This window comes from Thunnus maccoyii, chromosome 8 (genome assembly GCF_910596095.1).
Source record: "Thunnus maccoyii chromosome 8, fThuMac1.1, whole genome shotgun sequence".
Lineage (NCBI taxonomy): Eukaryota > Metazoa > Chordata > Actinopteri > Scombriformes > Scombridae > Thunnus > Thunnus maccoyii.
Genome location: NC_056540.1, coordinates 9,523,803 through 9,543,555, shown reverse-complemented (window position 1 = coordinate 9,543,555; position 19,753 = coordinate 9,523,803). Strand labels below are relative to the sequence as shown.

At 41.6% G+C, this 19,753-nt stretch overlaps 1 protein-coding gene across 24 annotated transcripts in view; it reads left to right on the top strand.

Annotated features, from left to right (window-relative positions):
• Window positions 1–19,753, top strand: part of tenm1 (teneurin transmembrane protein 1) — a 233,099-nt gene that overhangs the window by 200,843 nt on the left and 12,503 nt on the right. For all 24 annotated transcript variants that reach the window (XM_042418939.1, XM_042418937.1, XM_042418938.1 and 21 more), the window contains 7 exons: window positions 8,593–8,747; window positions 11,168–11,251; window positions 11,738–11,932; window positions 14,274–14,361; window positions 16,038–16,234; window positions 17,286–17,599; window positions 18,216–18,388. In XM_042418939.1, the coding sequence (XP_042274873.1) occupies window positions 8,593–8,747; window positions 11,168–11,251; window positions 11,738–11,932; window positions 14,274–14,361; window positions 16,038–16,234; window positions 17,286–17,599; window positions 18,216–18,388 (1,206 nt within the window). The remainder of the gene's footprint in view (window positions 1–8,592; window positions 8,748–11,167; window positions 11,252–11,737; window positions 11,933–14,273; window positions 14,362–16,037; window positions 16,235–17,285; window positions 17,600–18,215; window positions 18,389–19,753) is intronic.

The window sequence follows — 19,753 nt, the reverse complement described above, 5'->3', positions numbered from 1 at the left end:
AAAACACTCATGACCCTTTTTCTACTGGATTGCATTGTGATATATGAGTAAGTGAGTTTTTGTAAATAATGCATGCACTTTCACTTTAGAGTACATGTTTTCATTGAGAATTCCCAAAAGACCTTCAGTCTTGAACATGTGATTAGCTGTAAGATAGCACAGCGAGTTATACCTCGACCTATACTCTACATTTCACATTCACAAATCATACACAAGCCATGTGTTGGTTTTTGAATGCTCTGACGGAGCGCTATCGGCAGGATAACATACCCAACAGGTCCTCGTATCTAAACAACAAATTGGCCTAACACCAGTTTTACACCAAATGCACAAGAGTTAGTAGTTTGAAAATGAGGAGCAGCACATAATCCTTCAAAGCAGCTTACTAGGACACTACATACCACAGACATTGGAACGTAAGCAGTTCCACCTCATCTGACATTTTCTGCCATCCCTGAGATTTTTTACTCGAGTACCTGTAGTATTGGATGGTAGAGGTGTGTGACTGTGAATTCAGAGATGCACAAAATTAACTTCACGTCCATTCTTTCCTTAAGTAAAATTGTCACCATCATGACTGCTCTGTATTTGGGGTGAAAGTTCAATCTAACTGAAAGCTATGGCTCAACCAGCTGCCTGGGAGTGTGCTGCCACATCTTCACTGTAAATAAAGTTGTGGCCCTGTGCAATGACAAACTTAGGCTTTTGGTGTGTAAATGCTTGAAGAGGTTTTGCAGTGCTATAACAAGGTCACACAAGATGAAACCTAAACATAGGTTATTTAAGCATTTGAAAAATCTGCTCCATACAGAATAAAAATTCAACTGTCAAAGACCAAAAATGTTTTCAACAAGACTCAAAATTGTGATGTGACTACTTCCATTCAGCCCTTCTTGACCTACAGAGTCATTTGTGGAAGCAATACACTTCCTGTTTCTGCAGCTTTGCTTACAATAATTCCGTAGCGTATCCAAATGGTTTTGGTGACCAAATTTCAGCTCATACGGAATAATAAAGGCTCAAAAAAATCTACCTGTTGCATTATGGTTAAGATGAGATCAAATTAGTTGGGGAAGGAGGTTTTTTTGAAGATTGACATTGACCAGACTGTATAGTAAAGTCATTTTGAGCCACAAAACTTGAGCCATTAAAAAAGTTTGATGATACATTAAAACATGAATTGAACTTTGGTCTGATGGCAGTGCTAGAGGAATCATTGTATTGAACCTAATGTCATGCAGTGTCATGTGGTTGGAACTTAATTGTTTACCAGGTAAATAGATGAGACATGTCTTGGGCTACTTTGAACTACCCACTGTCAGGATTTAGTAAGGACCAAAGAAAATATAGCAAATGAGCTTACTAAAGGCAAATTTATGCTGACTTAAAACGAGGCTCTACCTGTAAAACACCTGCAATTCAAGTAATGTATTAGGAAGAACACTATACAGACTGACAGCTACCTTGTTTGTAGTCGGAGTGTGTAGGGTAGCTTCAGAGAGATTACTGAAGCTCACTGTGTGTGTAATGAAGCCCTGAGTCAATAAGAGATGCAGGCTCAAGGCCAAAGGCTGAGCCTGTGCATCAAAGGTGCTACGTTTGTGTGAGTCAGTGTGCTTTTGCATGCTTGTTTTTGATTGACAGCCTCCAGGTCCCTGGACCTGCTCTGCTTTTCCGAGTGAAGGGACAGAGTATAGACTGTATGGGACAGAGACTTTAGTTATGGGTGCCTTGTTAAATGTATGTCAGGTTGACAACGTCAGCGTGATCATGGGAAATGTGACATGCGTGTCCCTTTAACTGGTCGAGATGGCTGCTGCTGGCAGCTGGCCTGTCAACCTCCACTGGGAGCCTGGCAAGCTGACAGGAGGAGTGGAGCTCTGCCACTGTGGGGGAAAAATTGCATTTACTCAAAGTGAATGCCCAACACGCACACACACACGCAATCACGCACACACACTCACACACACACACACACACACACATAGATGATAGCATTTGTCTCGGTCATGGGGGTGGAGGGGGTTCTGATGAGGGTAAAGATAGTGAACTCGTGCCCGTGCATGAGTTCTACCTTGATTCTTTAAACACTGACAGGAAGATGAATAACTAGAGTGATGGTGGCAGGCATAGTTTTGCCTGGCAGTGCAATTGAACCTGCCTATGCGAGAATGGGGAGAGGGAGGGTCAGCTGCTGTTGTAGGGATGGGAAAACAGAGACAGTAAATGTTTGCACCTGGGTACCATTATCACCTGCAGCTCTCAGAGAGACCAGTGGCCAGACCTCCATCTGACGAAGCACTCACAGAGTTCTTTTTGAAAATGTGGAGGCAAAATCTGAAATGGCTGCGAAGCCAGCTATCTGTGATACTGAGTGTACTGGAGTTGCCTCTGGCTCATAGACTGAGATGTTTTTCTATGTGGAAAAACTTTGTTTGGGTGGAAGCTCTGCATACAGATTTGCAATCTATAGTAGTTTAGCGCCTTTTTTCCACTTTTTCAGGCATGAAAACATTTGTTTCCTCTCATCTGATCCCATTTCCTTTCCCATTGCAGAGCGTCACTGGCTGGTTGTTGTGATGGTGTGTTTGGTAAAAGAGCCTCTATTGATAGACCTCCTTGTGTTTGTTTGATGTTCTAAACAGTGCGACATAATCTGCAGACGCTCCGCACTGATCCAAACCCCTCAGCCTTTCATGGAGCTTTCTAGTCCAAAGCATTTCAATTGCTTTTATAATTGAGTTTGTCTGCTGCCTCTGTGATTGCTTTGGATCTCTCTTTTGCTATCAAACAAGGCAATTACTGCCAAGTCGCATATTTTCACAAAAAATGTTTATTCGCACAAAAATTAGCATGCAACTATTGCAAAATCTCCTTCCACTTCTCGCCTCGCTATACATGTGTAGTCTGGAACTACCAGCTCATAAAAAAGGCAGCTATCAATAATTAATTAATGCGGGTTAATATGTTAACAAACTTATAGTGGTTGATAATTAGATGAGCTACAGTGTCTGATTCAGACTTAATTACTAAGCCAGTGTCTGTTCTGTGGGGCTTTAATGAATAATTAATTACAAGAATTGTGAATTATTTCTGCTTACCAAAGATCTACCAGAAATACACGCCCATCCTTGTTTATGGTGCTATCTTGTATTGACTGATGATAAGCGTTTGATTAGGAAACTTAAAAGCCATTGGAAGCAGCACTTGCAGTACAGTGCTACAGTTCATATATGTGCATGTCATAGATCACAGAGCAGTGTTTGATGCAGCGTGTACTGGGTGAACAATTGCGTGAACAATTCATATAACTTGTCATTCTTTTTGATAGGTGTGGAATCACACACACACTCATATAGACATACATAAATGCAGTGTACACGCACCTACGCTCAAACACATGCAGATGCAAAATCAGAATGGTGCACAGTGGTATTTCACAGTGCTCAGATTGAGTGAACGGGTTTATTTCCCCCCTTTAGTGCACATGGGCAACCTCAGTGTCTTCAGAAAAAGTGGTGCGTGTGTGTGGAAGTGTGAATTTCTCATCTGCAGACACTCTGATTTATCCGCTCTATATTTGCATATGCGCACAATGTGATTAACTGCCATGCCTTATCTTTTCGCCTAGCTACTTCACCGCACGCATGCATGCTCGCACACCCACACACACCGCAACATGGGCCTGCACACGTTGACATGCACACACATTCACACGTACAAACAGCATTGGAGGAGAAATGATGAAAGGGAACAGTAAGCCACACAGCCAGCTAAAGACTCTTTGAAACAGTGTGTTCTTCAGTTTCACTTACAGTCAGACTGTAGCAGTGAGTGAACCCTTCAGGCTTTCCCCAACTAATATGGTTGACTTTATTTATGGCCAGAGTCCCGCACTGGGCCCAGTTGTACAGGTGAAACTGTCCATCTGTCTACATTGACTTGTCAGTCACACACAGTTACTTTGTACAGAAGCACCATGGGCCATAATCAACTACAGCTAGCATCATTTAGATGCTGTAATAATATGTCAGTCTATATCATTAACACCCACTGAGCCTGGGGATATGGGAGGGCAGATTGAATGATTTACTCATCAGGCTGCTGGCAATCTGTGTGTGTGTGTGTGTGTTTGTGCACGACATGCCCCTGTGTGCACATGTGCTGTGATTGTGTGGGTGGATGAAACTTTTTAGGTATAAATGGAACTTCCATTCATGCATACATTTTGCTTTCTCTTCCATAAACAGACCCATGAAATAGGTTTCCTTTGCAGTATATGCGCTTCTTTTTGCACTTAGTTGGTTGTTTCACCGGGGTCAGAGACAATGATGTGTTTTTCTGTTTTGTTGTTTTCTTTACATTTTTTACGATTCCTCTTGCTTTCATCCATGGAGGCAGCTTTTTTCGCAGCTTTGCTGTCAACATTTGAAGGGTGAAAGTAGAAGGGAAACAACACCAGAAGGCCGACTTCCTGCACTGTTGAGGGCTCAGGTGTTAACAGTCAGCATGCACACACACACACACACACACACCACATCCTGATGTTACTGTATGCCAAAAGGACTGTCTACTATTACTGCTAAATAAGACACATAATCCACAACTTATGTTATAATTAGTCTTTCTCACTTCATCTCATTTCTCCCCTTACACCTTTCCTCACCTATCTCTCACTCTCTTGCTTGGAAAATCCCTAGTGGCTCCTTCTCTTCAAATAGCTGTAATCAACACTGATGCTCTCTAAGACCCCTCTCCAAGGCATTAATCAGATTGGATTGTATTGCAATGCCACAGGGGGCCGTTATAACAGATATTCTTTTGACAAGGACAGAGAACAAAGAGATTCTTTGATTGAGAGTGATTGGCCTGTAATGGTTAATTGACGCTATTCCTCATCATGTCCCTTTGTCTCATCACCACCTCTTGCCTCTGTCCCACCTCTTTTGGCGCTGTCTGTCTTTTTCTCTTTGGCTGCATTTTCTCCCTAAATCTGAGCTGAATGTGAATAGAGTCACTGTATCATCCTCTCCTTCACTCCTCTCTTCTCCCCTCCCTCTGTTTTCCCAAGGTCAGTGCAACTCAGTCTAATTCACTTTTCTTTGATGATAAAATCCGGTCCCAACTTTAGCCAAATGTCCGTCTCCCCCTGGAGTTGAGATTTATCTCAATTATTTCTCAACTGGTCTGTCTGCCAGCTTCTAAACATGAGTATCAGAGTGCCAGGTCCACCCAGGGAGAAACGGTAAATCTTTTGATGTCTAGTGAGTATCCATTGGCTATACGGAGGGGCTGTAAATTCCCTTAACGCAGCATACAGCTTTACCCACTACAGCAGGAAATCCAGCCCATAACAAGAGAAAGTGGACTAATCTGCCGGCTTTTCAATAAACATGGCTCTTAAATAACACACAAACTGGCTTAAATCCTTTCGCCAATGCCAAACAATAATAGCAATCGTTCTTCATTGTTGTGCTTGTGTGAGGATGAATAAGTCAAACCAGTCCTGCATGTATTGTTGATGCTAGATTGGCAGCTATTTAGAAGCTGCTTGTGTGAATGTAAGACCTGCAGATCCTGAGTATACATGCTGAGGGTGTCAGAAAGCACAAACAAAGACAAGACAGAATTTAAGGGGAAGTCAATGGAACCAAAGCAGGCGAGAAGAAAGAGTAATATCCATGGGCGGAGGGAGAGAGTAGAAATCAGTATTTAGAGAGAGTCCTGGCTGCCTCGTCATGTCCTTGTGTAGGATTTATGAGCTCTAAGATCAGGGACAGGTTTAGGGTAGAAATGCTAGGAGGAGGTATGGATGGGAAAGTGAAAAGAAAGTATGTATGAGGTAGATCCGAGGACGGCGAAGCAGCAGGGAGAATGTGCCGAATTTCAGACCAAAGCAGGCTCAGACTGCGCTGTGGGTTGAGACGTCCCTCCTGCATAATGCCAGGTGACAGGAGGAGAAATGGCAAGGCCGAGAGGAGGGAAAGAAAGAAATAAAAAAAATGGGCTGAACAGAGGAAAGCAGAGGCCAGACATTATTGAAGGGTCAAAGGTCACTGATTTGATTAGCACTTGTAAGATACGGGGCAGGATAGAGGGAGTTCAACAACAAAAAAGAAACAAAGGACAACAAGAAAGAACAAGGAGAGGGAGCAAAATGAGAGCAGAGGAAGATCAAGTTAGGAAGGATGAGGAGAGAGGGACAGCTAGAAGAGGGTAGGAAGGGTGCTGGCGCTGGGGTGAGGCTGTGTGGGTGGTGTAATCTGTCTGTGTCAGAAGGATGATGAAGGGGCCAGGAGGGAGAACTCTGCAGTTCACCTTCTGGCCTCTGGAGGAAACACACTGACCCTGGCCCTCCCCCTGCCCACCTCCCCTCTCCACCTCCATTCCACCTGCACGATTTATGACTCACAGGGTCGGTCCAGGGTTGCTCGGTTTGAGGACATTTGTGAATCTAGTTGTGGCAGGGGTGTGCTGTGTTTGCATCTGTGTGTTTGCGAGCACATGTTGAATGAAAAATCGTGTAAAGAACGTTATTGTATGTCACGGAGGATAAGACCTTAGTGCTGCCTGGGGAAAAGGGCAGGAGTGATTTCTATCCTGGGCTCAGAAAGTGAGCGCAGGCACATCCCCACATAATCCAGTATGACAGGGTTTGAAAGGAAGAAGACTGACAGAAACAGAAAAAAAATTCAAGGGAAAATGGGACAAAATGAGTGAATGAGGGAGGAGTAGCTGGAGATGTACTGCATACTGATGGTGTCGCTCCATTGTCCATTTGTATTATGATGTGCTGGGACTTCTTCTTGAATCTTTTTGAGAAGCTTCCTTCCTTCTTTAATGTGGGTTGTGCTGGGAAAACAGCTAAATGAGTAGACTCTTTATGCCCAAACACTTACTGGTTCCAGCCCGTCTTCTGCTTTTCTCTATTTCATATCATTATAATCTTCGGATTCTGGACCGTTGGTTGAACAAAACAAGCAATTTGAAGATGCCACTTTGTGCTCTGGGAAATAGTTAGGGGTGTTTGTCACCATTCCCTGGCATATTAAATCTGCACTAATCAATATTTTTATATAAACAAAGGCTCAAATGGTGTGATGTGTTTTGGTTCATTGTCACTGTACTCATTAACCTCATTTCCAGCAGCAGCAGGCAGCAGTTTTGAGCCAAGAAAAGTTCTTGAAATCCCACTGTACACTTAGCACCAAACAGCAGGCAGACAACATTAACGACTAGCTCGTGAACATAGTGCAGTATTTGCTAAAGAGCCAGATATTTCACTCAGGAGTTGGTGGAGAACAGGAGGACAGAAACACAACTCCAAATGAATGCTAATGTTGCTCTGTATCTGCAATATTAGCATTTGTCAATAGGCAAGAGTTTGATAATAATGTTCTAATAGTTTTGTGCTTATTAGCAAATGTTATTACCAAACTAAGAGAGTGAACATGGTAAACATTACACCTACTTAATATCAGCATGTTAGCATTGTCATTATAAGCATGTTAGCATTTAGCTCAAAAGCACAGCTGTGCCGCTAACATGGCTGAAGACTATTTTGTTTTATGGTTTCCTTTGTTGCATATTGTACTCCACTGTTTTGTGATAGATTGTGTTTTAGCTAGATCTAAGTAGGCTTTGTCTCCATGAAGTCCTATGAGGCATGCTTGTGATAAAGGGATATATACATAAACTTGACATGATTTAATGATAAACCATAAACCAAATGTATTTTTAAATGGCACAACAGTGAGCCACATGCTTTGGAGATGGCAGGTGTGAATACTGAAATATGGCTTATAGTCACAGATGCTAAGTGAAAGCAATCAAGGGGAATTGGCGGCAGGCAGAATGAGAGGTGAGGGTTGAGTCGTGGAATATTGCTGAGGAGTTGAGTCAAAGAGCTATTCTCTGTATGGAGATGAGATGGGGATGAAGGTCGCTCCTCATCCATAACAGATGATTCATAGTCTGCCCTGACCTTTAATACCTGGACTTACCTCTCTCGCTGTCTCTCTCCGCTTGCCGTCTACTGCAGAGCTCCACTGCAAGGAGAGTTCAAGTATATGCTGTTCATAGCAAAACACACTCACAAAGCATATGTTCACATGTGTCGTACAAATACAAGTGAACGTATGCACGCATGCAGGCGTTCACATATGCGCACGGGGATTTGCGGGTGCACATTTATAATGCACGTTTGCAGGCGTCAAATGTCAAAAGTTCACTGCGGCACCCTGCTCACATCTAATGTGACAAATAACTTCTTCCTCCAGTTGCATTGTTCTAATCTCTTTAGTGGGCTCTGGAATGGAAATATAATTACATTTCTGTGGTGCAGTGCCTTTGATAAGACAGCCGCTTGCTGAGCTGAATGTCTAACTGAGTTGGATGCCTCTCCGAAGCCCTCTCCTCTCTTCACTTTACTTCTCTCTCCTTATTCGCTCCTCTTCATCTCTTCTCTTCTCTCTCTCATACTCTCTTTCACGTTTTCTCCCTTTTCATTTTTTTTTTTTTTGTTCTTTCACCCCCACTTGCTCTCTCTGTCATCTCCAAAGCTCATTCTGCCTCTCTCTCTCACCCACCCAGGTATTGCAGTGGATAAAAGAGGCGTTGTCTACTTCGTTGATGGCACCACCATTCAGAAGATAAATGAGAGGGGTTTGCTCTCCACTGTGATTGGCTCAAACGGACTGATGTCGACGCAGCCGCTGAGCTGTGATGCACGCATGGACATCAGCCAGGTAAGCTAATAATGTACTGGAGTATAAGTGAAAGGTAGAAGAGCTGCTTGTAGTGCTCCAGAAAAGACGTTATCCTCACCATTTGAGTGAATAATCTTTAGAAAAATAAGGCTTCTGAATGTGTTTTGTGTCGACTAATTGGAGTAATTGATTAAAAAAATATCAAAAATAGTAGCTGTTTGCTTTTTGTTTTCTTACGGTCAGTAATTGTTTTATCAATGTAAATTGTTCAGCCTCCTCCATAGAAACTCTTTCTGACTTCTTAAAGGTGTACAAGTGTGTGTGAGCGAGAGAGAGAGAGAGAGAGAGAGAGAGAGAGAGAGGGAGGGAGAGCGTCTGGTGAAAGACCAAAGACAGCTACCGCACAGATTTGATCAGCCAGCCTTCAGATCACACTGCTGACTTATATCAGGCCTATTAGAGCAGAGGATGAATTATAGATGAACTGCTGGCTCTATAGAGGGATCTCTGCCCACACATAGGGATCCAAGTGCCTGTCTCTGTGAGTGTATGTGTGTGTGAATATGTGTGTTCAGGCCAGGTGGAATCCCAGAGGTGCTCTTACATGTCTTTAAAGGGGCCCATGTTACCTCACAATCGTCCTGTTTGTTAACCATCATCCTCTGCAGCACATCAATTCATAATCATACTCGATCTGTGTTTGTTCTTGTAAACCACTGTGACCTCAAAGTGGCATCAAAATTGATGAGAACTTCTGTAGCTACGGCTAGACAAACATCACTGCAGTAATTTATGGTAAATGAACAGCAGAGTTTAAAGTTGAACTAAAATCATATTCTACTCGATATGTTTTTGTGTAAGGAAATATATAAGGATACTGCAGCTATTATGGAGATTCTTCCATCATTCAAAAGAGGAAAACTGTGGACATGTTTTTGGAAACAGTGGCATTTCCCTTTTGCAATGGTTGGAGGCACACTGTCAATTTTTGTGTGTGCTACTGACTAGAAAACGTCATAACATTATATCCTACGAACTACAATACAAGACTTCTCTCACTTTGTGTTAGCAACTGTTGAGATTTTAGCTGTCTGACCCTTTACAACATTCAATATTTGGTAGGACCCATTATCCTGTTAGTTGAAGCTAGGCTAACTAGCTTCCACTGAGAAACTGATGTTACTAGACGTTACTTGTCTACATGTTGTTTCAACACCTGAATTGTCTGTTGCTCCTGCACAGCGCTGCTCACCTGCCCAGAGCAGCTAGCTAGCATTAGCTTTCTCTCTTTTACAGGTCCAGATGTGGTGATGGTAAATAACCATGTTAAAATTCACAGCAGCTTGTAGTCCTGTAACCACAAGGCTCCATACGTTACCCCATGTTTTGAACCACAACTAACAATCAGAGTCACGGAGTAAACATAGGCTAAACCACAGATGGTACTCATCTATAGCTGACAACATCAGCACCCCCAGCTGGTTAACTGCCTGTGTGAGCCTGTTGAAGTGATATTTCAAACTATTTTTAGTGCCTTTACAGACAGATATTGCAAATTATGAGTACCAACATTGTGAGTCAGAACCAAATCTTCACACCTCCTGGTGAGAATCATATGTAGAGGGCAGAGTCGCATGTTCTTCTTTCTACAAAAGTCAAAAAACAAACTTTAAGAATATACATATTGATATACTCGCAAAATTGAATTTTAGTTTGACTTTAATTCATCTGTCTCGACTCAGTGTACACCTCAACTGAACTTCTAAAAGTAATCGCTTGCCATCACTGTAGAGTTCAATATCATGAGCAGGAGAGATTTGATGCGTGTCCTCTTTGGCTGAGGACAGCGTAGTCCAGCTTGATGAATCTCCCTACCTCTTAAAATGGGATGAGACTGAACCCTCTTCTCTCATTTGACAGAGCCTATAATTGGACATGTCAGTGGCAATTTAACATGATCCATTTATTTACCAATCCATCCCTCATAGTCATCAATCACCTCACTGATCCCTCAGACGCGCTGCCTCGTCTCCATAGCACACGCAGCTCGCAGTTTGAGTGTTTGTGTGTGTGAGACAGACAGTGATGTGGGCGGCTGTGCGCTCCTGTAGGTTTGTCTGTCTTTGACCCCCACGGTGTTAGCGGGCAGGGTGTGCTATTTGAGCAGGCGGCGATCATGGTTATTGGCTGACATTTGGAACAGTGCCGAGGCGAGCCGGTGTGAGCCTTGAATAAACACGGGGGAAGGCTCCCTGCCCGCTGCTGACCTTTGCATGAGCAGGGAGGGTCAGCAGGCCTAATGCTATGTTATTAAGGAGATATTATTTGTATCACCTGTAACTGACTCTTGTGGGCAATCGTCGCCGAGGCTTTCTTGTTCTTTTGTTCTCATTTTTGATAGAAATACAGCTACTGCATGTAGGGTGTGTGTTTGCGTACGTGTATGTGTCTTTCCACAGGTGCGTCTGGAGTGGCCAACAGACCTGGCCATCAACCCTCTGGACAATTCCCTCTACATCCTGGACAACAACATCGTCTTACAGGTACAGACGCAGTCCTAAACACACTCGCCTCACGTTTGCCAGTGAATATTTTCTAAACCTGTTTCTTATTCAAGCTTATGCTTTTTTGGGAAACATTAGCACTGTAGCAGAGGAAGAAAGAGTTATGAAATATTTTCATGCAAATTGCAGTGCTGTCACTTTAGGTGCATTTGGAGGGAGCGAGGCTGGTAACATAAAAGAAAGAAAAAGAGTACCTTGTTAAAAAAAATAACATGCTATCAAAAGTCTCAAAAAAGAAAATGTCGTTCAGGTTTTTTTGATCATCCAAAATCTTCCAAAATGAATAGATTATCTGTAAGGGTTTGTATCTTAACGTAGTGACTCATCAAATAAGTCATAGAGTTGTTGATATTGTCAGTTGCTGATTCCACTGACTGAAGAGAGTTAGTGTAACTACAGTAATTCATTTGAATTATTCTCTGCCTCTATTATACATAGCTGATACATGATGATGTATTTTTTCAGGTATCAGAAGGTCTTCAGGTGCGTATCGTGGCAGGCCGTCCCATCCACTGCCAGGTTCCAGGTATTGACCATCACCTGGTGAGCCGAGCAGCGGTTCGCGCCACCCTGGAAGCTGCCAAGGCCATCGCCCTGTCTCACCTTGGCACACTGTTCATCGCTGAAACTGATGAGAGACGCATCAACCGCATTCAACAGGTCACTCTTTTACAAAAAAAAAAAAAAAAACCCAGTTACTAAGTTAATCCTCATGGTCGATGTCATTTTCTAGTTACCAAAGAAAGTATTGGTATACTACTGTACTACTGGTTATTAATTTAAAATGTAAAGGACTATTATATTGTGGCAGATGATTTATTACACCTTATTATACTCCACTACTGCCTCTAAAATCTGCAACTGTGACCCTCTAACTTCAAGACAGGTGTCCAAGCCCGCTACCCCAGAGCTGTGATAAAACTGCCGCACAGGAAAAGACACGACACGTGCAACTGACACCATAAATTCATCTTGCCCTGCAACACAAATTAACTGTCACACGTACTGTATCGTGAGTTTCACTCTGGTCAGGTTGTTTGTGGCATTCACAGATTCTGTTTCTCACGTTGCACATAAACAAAACTCTGATGCATCCAAAACAAATAACCCAAAGACTATCTTCATTTGTTCTTTTTCATCCATTAGCTCCATTAGCTAGCAGCATGCTATCACAGGACTGCAACATTTGGGCACTAGCACCAAGCACATACTGCTTGCCAGACTCAATCAATAATCCCTTTTTGGTCAGCAGCACCACGCTGAGTCCATGCAGAGTTCGACAGAAACATAAAAGTCCTCAGATATCTTTGTGATGCAGACGAGACAGCTATGTTAGTGCAAAGCATTGTCTTATTTACAATATTTGTCACACATATTATATATATTTTATTCTCAACAGTTTTTTGTCAAGCTTTTCAGAATCACTCACAGAGAAACCGCTTCAGTGCAGGGCTCAGGAGTTATTTATAAGAGGCGTCACACACACACTCTCAGCAACAAGCCGAAGATCTCCTTTGAGAGTGAATGAAACTGTTTTATGACACTGAACCGTAAAATTAAATTAATGATGATGTGATGCAGTTTTTTTTCTCAGCAGTTCTGATGTGCAATCAACACATTCAAATACTGACAGTGATGGCTGAAGTGATGTAGGATCATTTTAATGCAAGAAAAATAAATTAAATGAAGAAAACTGTGTCACTTGTAAGATAAACTGTCTGTGCACAGGTAAAGACTGACAACATATTTTAAACTGATAAAAAAAAATGACATACAAATTAACTGGTACATTTCATCTTAAATGGCTGGCACCAGCTGCAACTTGTTCTGTTTGCATTTTTTCCCCCCAGTATAACGAGCTCTATTAAATGTGGACATGCCTATTTAAGCAATGTTTTGGCACCCCTGTCGGACTATTCTCATGGTCCATGCATGTCTGTGTGTCAAGAATTTGGGCACAACATCAAGAACCCCACATGCATAACTAATATGTGTTGAATTTTATTTTTAATCTTGTATAGTAGCAGGAAGTTATTGAATATGCATGCTACTGGAGCTTTGAGATGCAGTAAAATCATAATCGTTACATCCCAAATTAGCTCTGTTGTGGCTGTGTTTGTTTGTTTTCAATTAAGCATCAATTGCAAGAGCTTGTTCTGTGGAGTGGGCATGTTTTTGAATATGGAGAAATGGAGCGTAAATTGCAGACAAGTCAATTAAGGATCTCTGAAGAAGTTTGTCATTATTTTAAATCAAAAGCTCAAAACCTCCTAGAATGTGAGTGTATGTTTATCTCATCACTGTCCTCCTGTGGGGACTCAAAACCGGGTAGGACCACTCCACAGCTCCCCTAAAATCCTGATGAACATAGGTTAAGAAAGTTGCTAAATTGCTTTCACTCCTAGGCCTAAAAGTTGCACCAAATATGTGTTGCAATTTTTAGTATCTTAGGACTGATTTCCTACTCTGAGATGCTTGATATATACAGGCCCAGATCATCCTCCAATAAAGCATGCACCTCTTGGACCAGTTCGTCGAAATCAATCGTCAAAACTGTTGGTGTTCTTCAGATGTTTTTCATTAAAGCAATTTCTATCAAGACAGTCAGGTTTTGGAGGGCTGGACATGTGTAACACTTAATGTTAGCTTTAGGGTGCTTTAATTAGTCAATGAAGACCAGTAAAGGAGTTTTCTCACAAACTGAAGATATATAAGTTTTTTGTTTTTCTTGTAATTAAAAAAATCATCAGCGATATCATCTGAGATTTCTTCAGTTGAACAAAAGACGGAAAAACACAGCCAAATACATTGTCATTCTTCTCTTATTTCACAATAATGTCGTTATCTACATCTTTAGCTCAGGTTTTTATAAAAATGCCGTCATTATCTTGTTTGTCAGAGAGATTAGACACAACAAAGGCTGTTGTTCAACATTATCTTCTCTTCAACAATGAATGTTTTGTAGCCGTGTGTGACGTGTATGTTTCTGAATACTCCACAGGTGTCAACCAACGGGGAGATATCTGTTATCTCTGGAGCCCCCACAGACTGTGACTGTAAGATAGACCCCAACTGTGACTGCTTCTCTGGTGGGTCATCGGGTAGCGCACACACACACACACACGGAAACAAACAGACACACGGACTTGTTATGTGAGTGCAGGATTAAGTAATATGATAGTATTAGATTATGTCTAATAGGATTACAGTACTAAAAACAACATGTAAGTACACTTAAAAATCATATCAGATCATATCTTTCTTGGCCTGGTTTAGAAGCACATTAGTAAGAACCAAAAACAAAAAAACATTTTAAAAGCCTTGACTGATTTTAAAAGCCTTGACATATCTAATATGAATTGAAATAGTCAGTGTGTCTTGATATGGAGCGATTAAATCTTACTGGCTGTGTGTCCCTGCTGGCCAACGATTTTATTAGCAGAACTTGAGAAGAAATTTCCCTCCCTTGTCTGCTTCCTACACTGCTTCCTTCTCTACTTTGAATTTGTCTACTTTGAATCATTTAATTCAGATAGAATTTTAATATCTAAGAAGGGTCGCTGTGACTCTCCTTGAAAAATAGTTTAAAAAATATGATAATGACCTTCCTGTAAAAGATGACAATATACAGGACTGAAATGACTATCTATAATGTCACCATGGAAAAGTAAGAGTTTGTGAATGTATTAATGTGCGTTGGGTATACAGAGTGTGTGTGCGTGTGTGTATGAGGGATTTTTATTTGTATTTGTATTTATAGAGATGCCTCCTTCTTTGCAAAAACCCCCAGCTGAATTTCAGTAGGAACCAGCTCGAGAGAAACCTTTTAAATCTATTCAAATTACAGCTGGCGAAAGAAAAAGCTCTCTTCTAGCCACTAAAGGTTGTAACTGGTTGGTGTATCATGGAAGGGCACCTGAAACATAATAAAGGAAAGAAGGAAAGGGCCAAACAAATAAGCAGATGTTCCTTTGACAGTTAGGCCATGCTTTCATTGTAAGTGTCAGAGGATGTGATGTGATTTTATCATTTAATTCTGCTCATAAAAATCTGTCTCTTTTCTATTCAAAATGGAGGGAAGTGTCTCTCCCATGCCACAAGCCAATGGGCTGTAACCATCCCTATTTCTTGGGTTGTACTTTGCATATTTTCAATCATGTCTTGCTGTTAACAGATGATTACTCTCTTCAGAGGCTTTCCGTTTCCATCCCTACACCGTAAACACTCACATGGTGTCTTTGAACATGCGCACACGTGTGAGCACACACCCACAAAATACAAACAGACACGAACACACTCACGCACAAAAACATAATGTGCATGCTGTCAAGAGATAAACTGCCACCCTGCTGTCTGCACAGACCCATCAGAGGCCCCGGGCCTACCGCTGACAGCATCTAAAGGGCTTCACCCAGCTATTATCCAGCTGTGCTACCAAAGACATCTGAATGCCTTCAGTCATCCACTACTACCGTCTGATAAGGCTGAGGTCACTATCAAGGTGGTCATATCCACTCCATTGGGAAGCTATGGTATCCCAACAAGTCCGAGTCCTGAGCAAAACTGATAAACGCTTAAGCCACACCATGGGACCTTCATATTTTGCAAAGCTTGTGTGAACCGGTTGTAACTTCTTTGCTTCTCTGAAGAATAATTTGTATTTCTCAGTGTGTTTTTTAACTCAGGGTGGCTTCACTTGTGCTATTTTGTTGATAAAGAGAGTTTCTACTCCACTGAAATAGTATCTTCTTGTTTCTCTTATCAGGTGATGGAGGCTATGCCCGTGACGCTCGTCTCAAAGCCCCCTCCTCTCTAGCTGTGGCCCCCAATGGCACCCTTTATATTGCTGATCTGGGCAACATCCGGATCAGAGCTGTCAGCCCCAACCAGCCTCAGCCCAGCCCAGCCGGACTGGTGGAGATCAGCTCCCCACTGGACCAAGAGCTCTATCTCTTCAGCCAGGTAGACAATGCCTGAGCTCTCATGTCAATATCTTGATACTAGAATACTCCCGTATGTCTCAGTTAAGGTCGGAAAGAGAATCCTCTATGAACACCAATACTGTCCCAGTAGACATGAATACTGTGTAATTTTGTGTTGTTTCTAAGTTCAAACTTAGTCTAGTTGTAAGTGTTTATCTTAGTGTTCATTACGCATCAGTAAATTAAAACAGGTTGCACTACACAAACCAGGTAGTATGTATTTACACCCAGGAACTACCAGGTGTTAGTGTTGCATAGCTAACTTACTTATGCTAACTGACAAAGCTAACATTAACTTACTTATATATTACTTACAATGCCAGAGTCAGAAGTAAAAGAGGTGATGAGATATAATTGACACATCTGACTTGACTCTTGATTAAAATGCAGTTAGATAATATAAGATAAGATGAGACAAGATAAGATAAGATATACTTTATTGTCCCTGAGGGGAAATTAGACTTGGACAATAGTGTCACATACAGCTGCAATCATCCTAAATACAATATGTAATATTATGTTTAATAATGATGTAAACTAGTTTTTAAATTATATTTCACAAAAATAACAAAATGTACCTTGAATTAAAAAAAACATTATGCTAATAATACCGAATGATCAAAAAATGTTAGCTAGGTTAGCATAATCAGATATTTCCCACTCATTCTAAATCATATTAATACTACAAACTCTGAAACACATATTTCTTCATATATGCATTTATAAATCAAATGACTGGCACAAACATAATATATTGTTTGACCCCCTAAAATTGTTATTTTTGGAAGTTGTGCAACAGCTCCCTATGCTACATTAACTTCCTGTTTACATAGTTTATTGCTTTAGAAGTCTTTAGTAGCTAAGATGTTCCTTGAGTTTAAGGTGCAACAAGATTTAGTAAATCACACCTTTAAACTAGCTAGTAGTTAGTAAGAGCTTAGGAAGAACTTGACACATAAACTTGGTAACGGATGAAAGAATTGCTGGTGCAACCCAATCCTGATCTCTGTCTCTCTTCTTTTCCATGACAGAATGGCTCTCACTTATACACTAAACACCTGATCACCGGCCACTACCTGTACAACTTCTCTTACGGCACAGACGGCCAGCTGTCTGGGCTGACGGGCCGGGACAGTCGGGGGCTCCAAGTGAGGAGAGACGCTCACGGAGTGCCCCTCTGGCTGGCGTTACCTGGTGGACAGGTGTACTGGCTGTCTCTTAGCAACAGCGGAACACTGAGGAAGGTGTCGGCCCAAGGCCATGACATCGCCCACATCACTTACCATGGCAACACAGGTCTCCTAGCAACCAAGAGTGATGAGAACAGTTGGACTACTGTTTATGAGTAAGTTCACAGGGTTTTTTTTGTCTTTATCTATTGTTCTCTTGTCTTTCTTGCTTTCCCTTTTCTCTCTTTCACTCTCTTTTATTCATGCTTGGTTGCTTGACTCTAAATGTATGTGTGGACATGGGATTGCATGTGTGTGCATGTGTGTTAATAGGAGAAAGAGCTTATGTTTGCGATGTGAAATGTGAGTGCCATCTGGTGGTAACTAATGTATCACCATCACTGTGGAAAAGTGAACAGACTATTTTTTTTTTTTTTTTTTTTTTAGTCTTTGCTTAAGTGACTGATTAGCTGAAGAACATCTCGGCAACACTTTGATCACACACATGTTTAGTATTACACATAGAGTACACACACAAAAACACATCTGTCTGAATTATTCACCACTGCTAGCCCGGTCTCTGTCTCAAATTCCACAGCTGGATAATTACATATATAAATCACAGTTGACACTTACTCTGTGCCGATGTTTGTGTATGAGAGTGATAGTGTGTATGAGTGTGTGTGCGTGCTTGTGTGTGTGGGTACCGCTGTGTTCATTTATCCAAGAGGAACAGTTATCTGTTTGTGTGTTTGCGCTTGTACATCATCGCCTTTGTGTTTATTCTCCAAGGTACAACAGCGAGGGCCGTGTGACCAACATCACCCTCCCCACTGGTGATGTGAGTGGTTTCCACGGCAACCTGGAGCGCTGGTCTCGGGTGGAGGTTGAGGCATCCAACCGTGAAAACTTTGTCACCAGCACCAACCTGTCTGCTAGTGACACCATCTACACATTCAGACAAGGTAGAGCACCATGACGTGTTGGGCACTTAGGGTTTTTTTCCTCGTCATAGGTCAGTAGGGAAATCGGTAAACTGTAGGAAGATTGAGTGGTTTGCACAGAGCCAAATATGAGGGCGAGGATGTAATGTATTATATACCAATATATTCACTGGTTGACATGTAGGAAAGATTATAGCCTCACCATAATACATCTACCCCCATCTACTTAACCACAAACATGCCGCAAGACCATTTATGACTCATCTGGGGGAGACTAAACAGTTCACAGCATACACAGATGTATAAGGAGGGAAGTATGTAAGGTTACAGTCATGTTTAAACATTTATGACTGGCAAACTGAAATAACGTGGCCATTATTCTGGTCAGGTCAGATGCACTGACCTGTGTTTTTCTTTTTCTCCTTCATCGTCTGTACTAGATCTGCAGGAGATTCACAGCTTTGAAAAAGGATTCATCCCTCTCTATGAATAATTCACATATGGATCTGATGTGACCTTGTTACATAACCAGACTAATGGGCAGTAAAAAGAAAGAGCTATTTATTTTTTTTTATTTACAAAAAAGAGACAGATCCGACTGACTTGTGAAATGTCTTAACGACCGCGGGAAAAAAATGGAAAAGAGGGCAGAGATGAGAAGAGGAGAAAATGAGAGTGGAGTGGAGAAGCTGCTCATGGGAGCAGTTTCTTCTCATGTCATCCCTTTAATTGCTTTCTAGCAGTTGTCACAATGACAGGACTGCAGGGAGAGAAATGCTGCTCCAACACACAAATACACTCGCACATGCACAGCGCTACAGTATGACAGAGCTGCCAGGGACGAGTTGCAATGACCCTGTATTTTAAAGTGCCCTGCTTACTTTCACTACCCACAAATTCATGTCTTTTCTTGCCTCTGAGGCAACAATAACCGTATATACAGAGAGAGGTTTTATAATGGTGGAGGGAATAGAAGTTACTATCCAGTTTATTAGCTGCTTTAAGTTTTATGATTAAAATATAGTTTAATGGTTATTTTGTCGTTTTTTTTATTAATTGTGTTTTAGAAATGGTCAAGGCATAAGAGAAAGTGATGACGATTGATGTGTAAATTCTGTCTGAAATCTTACTCAGAGCAACATAGAAATGAAAGAGCAGTTTCTGAGAAACCTTTGCAAACGTGTGAACTCTCACGGCCAGCGCCCATCCCTTACCCCCCCCCCTCCTTCTTTTGTCTCTTTCTTTGTCTCTCACTCTCTCTCTCTTATGGTTCCTCTCTCTCTATCTGTCCACCTGTCTCTCTCTTTCTCCTTCTCTTTTGCTCTCAATCTGAATAGATTACATTTTTCTAAAGATACAATAGCCGATACAGTATAGTGCTAATGT